The sequence below is a fragment of the Pipistrellus hanaki genome (assembly GCF_964339955.1).
Source record: "Pipistrellus hanaki genome assembly, chromosome: 16".
Lineage (NCBI taxonomy): Eukaryota > Metazoa > Chordata > Mammalia > Chiroptera > Vespertilionidae > Pipistrellus > Pipistrellus hanaki.
The window spans coordinates 17,423,506-17,431,700 of NC_140518.1; the positions used below are offsets into that span (position 1 = coordinate 17,423,506).

General features: G+C 64.3%; 1 protein-coding gene across 1 annotated transcript; it reads left to right on the plus strand.

Annotated features, from left to right (window-relative positions):
* Window positions 1-3,110: 3,110 nt before the first annotated feature.
* Window positions 3,111-6,715, plus strand: CD79B (CD79b molecule). Its single transcript, XM_084863969.1, has 6 exons — window positions 3,111-3,274; window positions 3,914-3,961; window positions 5,097-5,402; window positions 5,585-5,703; window positions 5,970-6,011; window positions 6,122-6,715. Exons 1-6 carry the CDS (start codon window positions 3,208-3,210, stop codon window positions 6,218-6,220), a joined length of 681 nt encoding a protein of 226 aa, XP_084720095.1. The 5' UTR covers window positions 3,111-3,207; the 3' UTR covers window positions 6,221-6,715.
* The last annotated feature ends 1,480 nt before the right edge of the window (window positions 6,716-8,195 follow it).

Sequence of the window (8,195 nt, forward strand, 5' to 3'; positions counted from 1 at the left end):
GCCCTTGGCCCAAGGGGCCAGTAGCGCCCCCTGGCCCCGGCGACCATTGAAATGCTCCCTGGGTGACCGGGACCACCCTCTCTGAGAACCACTCGGTAATCTGAAGAGCTTTTCTGGTTGGTACACAGCAGGGTCAGGATTCAGACTTGCATCCTTGTTAGCCAGCAGCCTTCTCCCAGGAACCGAACAAACAGCCCAGGAACGCAAACCTCACCTGAGGCCGGCTTGGGGGCCCCGTGGAGCCAGCAAGAGTGGATGGCAGAGGCGAGAGGGCTGAGCCCTTCTTTCCAAGCTGAGGTTCTGCCTCTCCCATCTCCCCAGGGCTGCTGGGGGTCCCTGCCCCTGGCTTCCCCAAACTCTCCTGCTCCTTGTCCCCTCTTCCTCACCTCTTGGTGTGTGTCTTTAATCCTCACCTGAGGATATGTTCTTATTGATTTTAGAGAAGAAGGGAGTGAGAAAGAGAGAAACATTGATGTGAGAGGAAAACATCCATCAGTTGCCTCCTGTACGCATCTGAATGCAGGATCGAGCCTGCAACCTAGGGTATGTGCCCTGACTGGAAATCGGACCTGCCACCTTTTGGTGTATGGATGACACTCCAACCCACTGAGCCACCCAGCCGGGGGCCCATCTCCTGTTTCGAAGCCGCCTTCCTGGAAAAGTGGGGTGGAGGCCGCCAGATGTCGGGATGCCCGGGCCCCGAGTTCCAGGAAAGAAAGGCATCACGAACCGGACAGAGCTCGGTGCTGTTGTCACCGGGGAGGGAACAGCTCGGTCCCAACTGTGACAAATAACCTGCCGGCAGCGGCCCCGCCCCCCCCCCCCCGAAAGCCGATCCCTGCCTGGCATGAATAGGAATGAGTCCAAAGGACACATCTGCATCTGTGCCCCTCCAGGGGGTATGGGTGTGTGCGTGGAGGATGCCAGCTGCCTCTCGTGTGGTCTTTGTGCCCCTGTAGTCACCCTGAGCCCCAGGACCAGCTCCTGGGCAGACCCACAGCCACACAGCCTGGGCAACACCCCCATGTGCACACACACACACACACACACACCAAGCCTTCCCCAGTTATCCTCCCAACTTTGGGGCACACAAGCCCCAATGCTAACCAAGGCCTAAATCACCAGGAGGTGCTTTGCTAAAGGAAAAGACCCCTGGATTACCCCCCTTTCCGCCAGGGGGGTCTCCAAACACCCCCACCAGCACCCGAGGCCGGTGGCCCCCACGCTGACCTCAGCTGATATTTATAATCCTGGGCTGTTTGTTCTGTGGCCGGAACATCTGGCACCTTTTCAGGGAAATGTTTTTCATTTGCAACATCTGGAAACGGCGAGAACATCTGGGGCTGCCGGGAACAAGCCGCCCCTGGGATGAAACCTAAACCCTCCTGTCCCCACTTTCCGTGGCGTGGGCGGCCCCCGCTGCACCGGCGAGGCCCGGGCCTGGGGCTGAGCGGGCAGCCCGCAGACCCCTGCCTTCCTCCCGCCAAGCCTGGCGTGAGAGGCGGGGCCACAGCTCCCCCCGGAGCCCAAACAGACCCCCGGCGGCACAGGCTGCTGGGGGATGGAGGGTGGGGGGGAGAATGAGACGCAGGCAGAGGCGCGAGGCACCTGTCTTCCCTCCTGGAGGTCAGGAGGATAGAGAGAGGGGACGGGAGAGAGAAGAGGCTGCCGGGAAACACAAAGCCCGGATGGGCTGGGCTGCAGGCGGGGGTGCAAGCCTGCACACAGTGTGCCCCCTGCCTCCGCCGCTCAGGGGCACGGGCTGTGCGGGCCCGCGGGCACCACGCTTACCAAGTCAGACAGGTTCCTGACCACGGTCGCCCATCCACCCCTCTGCTGGCTGGTGACATAAAGCCGGAGAGCCTTGTTGTTTCAGATCCTGCGGCTTCCCAGCGGTCACCCCCTGTCTGTCCCCCTCCCAAGGACACCCGGAGACGGACACACTCGTGCCCGGGAGTCCCCGAAGGCTGCGTGGTGGGTGTTCTCTAAGCCGCCTGCGCCTAAGTCCACCCTTTCAGCAGCTCCCCGCAAACCCCCCCAAGTGAGTGAGGGAAGAGGCCTCACGCCCGGGCCTGGACCAAAGCTCCTGCACTTGGCCTGCTCTCCCTCTAGAGTAGGGGTGTCGAACTCAATCAGAGAAGGGGCCAAAATCTAAAATCCAGCCTAAATCGCAGGCCGAATGGTTTACTGAACAGTCATAAACTGACAATGTCATAAACTGACAGCGGAGTGCAGTGATGACAGCGCGGTGCGGGCCACATTGCAAGGCCTGGCGGGCTGGATTTGGCCCGCGGGCCTTGTGTTTGACACATGTGCTCTAGAGCCTCTGTGGCTCCCTTACTCCACAGGGTCACGTCTCCATCGACCTCTGACATGGCTGCCTCACGCCAGCCCAGCCGCTGTGCTCTGGGCCCTCCCAAGGCCCGGCCTGGGCCCGTGGCTGTTCCCCATCACTCACACCATCTTTCCTTCCTTCCTTCCTTCCTTCCTTCCTTCCTTCCTTCCTTCCTTCCTTCCCTCCCTCCTTCCTTTCTTTCTTTAAATATATTTTTGTTGATTTCAGAGAGGAAGGGAGAGGGAGAGAGATAGAAACATCAATGATGAGAGAGAATCACTGATTGGCTGCCTCCTGCACAACTGGGGATCAAGCCCGCAACCCGGGCATGTGCCCTTGGTCAGAATCGAACCCAGGACCCTTCAGTCCAAAGGCCGAGGCTCTATCCACTGAGCCAAACCGGCTGGGGCCCACACCGTCCTTTCTTGGTGCTCCTGTTCCTAAGGGTGCAGGCTGGTCCAGGGCGGGGGGTCACGCTCACATTCATCTACGGGCCCCGTGTGCACTCAGCTCAGAGCCCGGGACCCAGGCTGCAGGTCCCCGGGCACCAGCAGGGTGGAGGCACAGAGGACAGCTGCCCTCGGGAGACTCGGAGGTCCCGGCCCCCCAGGTGCCCACTGCAGACTTGAGCTGTGGTGCCAAGCTGGGGTGACTCCTGAGCCTTAGCAGCACAGCTGACGAGAGAGCCCGCCCTTCCGCAGGGTCCCCAGAGGGAGCAGGTGCCTCCCCAGGGTGCCGATTTGCATGGCAGGAAGGGGCCGGGTGGGGAAGAGGCGGGGAGGGGACAGGCTGCAGCCCAGGCAGTTACACGCTTTCCCTCCAGGAGCCTCCGTCCTCATCGCCGGCTTGGGATCCGAGACCGAGGGGCGGCCATGGCCAGGCTGGCGCTGCGTCCTGTGCCCAGCAACGGGCTGCTGGTGCTGCTGGTGCTTCTGTCAGGTACAGCCCCTCCACTGGGCCTGCCGCTTTCACTCTCTGTCACTCTCCTTCCACCGGGGCTGTCTCTGCTCTCGCCACCCTCCTCCTCACACTCTCTGCCTCGGTCTCCCTCTGCTGCCCGGGGGCCTGTGTGCGTGGGGATCAGCTCCGGGGCCTGCGGCGAACTCGGGGATCTGCGCCCCACCCGGCCCCGCTCCGGTCCGCATTGCCCGGCCGAGCCAGGCCTGCGGGGTTGGTGGTTCTAACCACACAAGAGCCAGGCCCCGGAGGAAGAGAGGAGAGGAGTGTGGTTCACCCCTGAGGACACTGTGGGGGGAGGCGGGGGAGAGGCTGCCCCCGGCCAGACCCTGGGCCATACCTGTCCCAGAGATGACCTCCCCGGAGGGCCGGAGAGCTCTGTGATTTTTACCTCTCTCCGGCCTCATCCAGGAGCCTGGTCAGGGCAGGAGGGGGGCTGGGAGGCAGGCCGTCTGGGGACCCCATCCCACTCCGGTCTTCAGAGGGGGCCGGGGAGGGCTGAGGGGTCTTGACGCCGCTGTGTGGGGAGGAGGAAGTGCCTCTGAGAACGCAGAGGGTGGAGGGAGGCCAGCCTCGGGGAGAGGTCCTGACCTGGCCCGCCCACTTCCTCCCCACCCGCAGGTGAGCCTGTGTTCGCGGGACCGAAGGACGCGCCTCGGAATTCTCAAGGTCAGCAACCTCCCCCGGCCCTTCCGAGGGCAGGACGCCTGTCCAGGGCTCCTCACTGTCCTCTGCCTGACCCTGCGCCCTTGTCCCCTGGGCCTCCCACCCGAACGCCCAGCCCTGGTCTGCGCTTCTCCCCTCCGAAGCCTGGCTTTGAGGCCCCCACCCCCCTCCCTGCCAGCTGTCATCTCCACGAGACTCAGTGTCCCAGGCCCGAGCCTGAGGGGCTGGGCTGGTCAAGCCGGGAGTCAGATTCAGCCCAGAAGGAGCCCCTAGCCTCAGGGGCTCCGGCAGGACCAGGGGCTCTCGGATTCCGAGGGGGGCCTCTCGCTGGGACCAGGGAGGCGGGTGGGTGGGGAGAGCATGCCAAGCGGAGAAAGAAGGTTTGGGAATAAAAAGCGGAGCAGGTCCACGCAGCGGGACAGAGGGAGGTAACGGACGAAAGGGGGCCGGGGATCAATGTGGGTCCCCCATTGCCGTGGGACGTCCCTGAGGGTTTCAGACGGGGTGGGGGGCGCCCAGGCCAGGGGGCGGTGGGTGTACGGGCCAGGTGGGAGGCTGGGGGTGGGGATGTGGGGGGAGGCCTGGTTCAGGCTGCCGGAATGGGCATGGAAAGGAACCGAAGGAACATCAAGCCCTAGCGGGTTTGGTGCAGAGGATAGAGCGTCGGTCCGAGGACTGAAGGGCCTCGGGTTCGATTCTAGTCGAGGACACGTACCTCGGTTGCAGGCTCCATCCCCGGCCCCAGTCAGGGTGCCACACACGTGGGAGGCAACCAGTCGATGTGTCTCTCTCCCATCAATGTTTCTCTCTGTGTCTCTCCCCCTCCCTTCCACTCTCTCTAAAGATTAATGGGAAAATATAACATAGTCTCAGGTGAGGATAAATAAATAATAAAGGAACATCCGATGTCGGGAAGGGGCGGGCCTGGTGGTTTGGCCTGTGGCCCCTCACGTGGCTCCGCTCCCCGACGCCAATGCCTCCTGATGGTCCCGCACCCTGGAAGCAAGGGCTGACCAGGGGGCTGGGCCAGGGGTGGGTGCCACCCATGGGGGCGGGGGGAGGGGGCGTCCATGGTAGGGCTGACCGCCAGCCAGAGGCTGGGAAAGGTGGATTTTGATCCTGGCCTTGTCGCCCACAGGAGGCAGTTGCTCCTCGATCTGGCAGACCCCACGTTTCATGGCCAGGAAACGGAGCTACGACGTGAACATTGTTTGCTTCCTGGAGGTCACGGGCAACGTGAGCTGGTTCTGGAAACAGGATATGGACTCGGAGCCCAAGAATCTGCCCGTGAAGCCGGGACACTTTAAGCAGACCCAGAGCCCGTCCAACGCCACCCTCACCATTAAAGACATCGGGTTCGAGGACAACGGCATCTACTTCTGTCGGCACACACGTGCGGACGGGGTCCAGGAGGAGGGCGGCGGCAGCGAGCTCCGAGTCATGGGTGGGTGCGGGTGCTCAGGAGCCACCACAGCCCGCCCCACCCGCCTGCCTCCAGGGAGGGGCCGCACTGAGGAGGGGGCCGCGGCTCTGCAGCGCCCAGGACAGCCGCGAGGGGCGGTCTGGAGGGGTGCAGGCCCCCGTGTGGCCCCAGCTTCACTGTCCCTGCCCCCCTTCGCCCCCCAGGGTTCAGCTCCTTGAACCAGCTGAAGCGGAGGAACACACTGAAAGACGGCATCATCATGATCCAGACCCTGCTCATCATCCTCTTCATCACCGTGCCCATCTTCCTGCTGCTGGACAAGGTGACCCCGCGGGCGGGGAGGCCACCGCGGGCAGGCCAGACAAGGACAGGGTCCCCCCCTCCCAGCCCCAGAGTCCGCCCACTGACTGGCCGTCCCATCACTCCTTCCCGCCTTCAGTTGTTCGGGCAGAGAGTACCTCACCTCCTGTCCCCTGACCCCTGACCTCTGACCCCTGACCCCAGGCCAATCTCCCTAGCCCTCCCCATCCTGGCCCAGCCAGAGCCAACACTCTGCTCTCCATCTCTCGCCCCTCCCTCCCCCTCCAGGATGACAGTAAGGCCGGGATGGAGGAAGACCACACCTACGAGGTAAGGAGCGGGGTGGGCCCGGGCGCTGAGGGCCGCGGGGTGGGCAGCAGCACCCCCTGTTGGCGTGGCTGGGGAACGGCCAAGGCCTGAGCTCCCTTTCCTGTCTCCAGGGCCTGAACATTGACCAGACGGCCACCTACGAGGACATAGTGACTCTGCGGACGGGGGAGGTGAAGTGGTCGGTGGGTGAGCACCCAGGCCAGGAGTGAGGCCGCCCTCCCCAGGCCCTGGGCACAGCCCCTGGGCCTCACTGACTGCCTCAGAGCCGCCCGGCTCCCAGTCCATCCCCTTTCCCTTGGACCCCCTGTTGGCCTCCCGAGCCGGCCCACCAGATCTGCCGGCCCCTCCGGCCCCCGGCCCCCGGCTCTGGCCAAAGGGACTGGAGTGGAAGGGCCACAGGTCAGTGACTTGCAGCAGGGAGTTCCTCTGGTGACAGACTGGGCCCGGCTTTCTCGGGGTGCTATGCGGGGACCCACCGCGCCCAGGACAGGGAAGGCGTGGACTGGTCCGGACCCTGCACATGGACTCAGAGCAGAGAGCTTCCTAGGAAGCCTGGGAAGGGCCCTGGCCCACCCGACTCGGCCACGGATGGGCCACCGAGGCTTCATCCCTCTCCTGCTCTCTGCCGCCCCCTCCCCCCCACGGGGCTCCCAGCCTCCAGCCCGCTCTCCCACGGAATAAACAGCGTGTCTTACGAAACCACACCGCGGCCTGTGACATCTCTGAGTGCGGGGTGGATGGGAGTGTCTGGTGGAGCACAAATGTTTGGCACCTGCACCTGTGGGTGGGCGGGGACAGTTCCCGTGGGGCTGAGGGACCTCTCCTGGGCTCACTCGCTTCTTCTCTCGGAAGGTCAGCTGGGACATGTCCTCCTTCAGCCCCCAGCTCTGACCCCAGCAGGGCCCAGCGAAGCTGGAGAAAGGCGGACTGGGCTGGCCCTTCTCCTGAGATTCCCGGCAGCCAACCAGCAGTGCTTGAGTCCTGCTCTGGAGGGCAGGGATCTCAGCCCTGAAGGAGCGTCCCCTCCCCTCCCCATCCCAATCCTACTGTCCTTCAAGTCCTCCACCTACGGGAAGCCCTCCCAGCGTGCCCAGTCCCTGCCCCTCCCTGGCCAGGCCCCAGCCTCTGCAGCTGTGGCTGAGCTACAGCCTCCTGCTGCCCACACCAGCTTTGTTTTCCAGTTAAGCTGGAAGCTGCCTGAGGGCAGGGATTCCCCTGCCTCTACCCCCACCCCCACCCCCACCCCGCTGGCCCCCACTGAGCCTGCACATTTACTTTATTTTTTTTGTTGTTTGACCCAGAGCCACGTGAGAGAGACTCCCAGAGAGCGAGGCTTTGTGGCGGCACATTCTGCGGGGTGCCTCAGTCAGGTGACCCCTTCATTTTCCAATCATCACCTCCGAAGCCCCCGAGGGCTGCAAGGTCCCCACAACACGGTCCCCAGGGTCCTGCCAATCAGAGCCCCACGCCGCCAGCTGCCGGGGTGGGTGGGAGCAGCTCGCAGCTGGGAGGGAGCTCGAGTGCAATTAGCCAGGCCATGGCAGCGCGCACAGCCGGCCCAGCCACTTCCGGCTGCCCTTGGGGAGACCCTCACACACTGCTTTGCCATTCACGCCCTGGATTCAGGCGGGAGCCAGCCCTGCCCTCAGGGAGCCGGAGAGCCAAGGCCAGCGTGTGGGACCGGGGAGAGCAGCTTCCCCCTGTGGCGAAGGCCCGGGCCCTGGGGCTCCAGGTCCAGCTCTCCATGGCTCAGGATGCCCGCGTGGAGCCAGCCTGGGCCGTGCGGGCTGTGCCGGGCCGGGCCTGCTCCCGCCCGGTCTCTGGGCTGCCGCAGGGAACTGGCTTGTTTTGGCATCTGCCTCCACTGAGCTGGAGCCCTTCCTCTCCGGCTGCTTTGCATAGTGGCACTAATTCTGTCCTCCTGCCTCCACCAGGGACCCCGGGCAGCCCAGCCGGGCTGGGGGCGGGGGCAGTCTTCACTTCTCCCCGCGGCGGGGTCTCCCCCTGCTCGGGGCAGGGGCGACCTGAGTGAACAGGGCCTTGGCTTTACCGAAAAGCAGCTTCATACCTTTGAGTCACTGAGCTTCCCTAGCGCTTTGAAGTGTTGTTGGCGGAGAGTCACTGGAGCAGCGAGGCCTGCCGGCTCCGCCAGACACGCCCCCTCCAGGGCATCTGCCTTCCGGG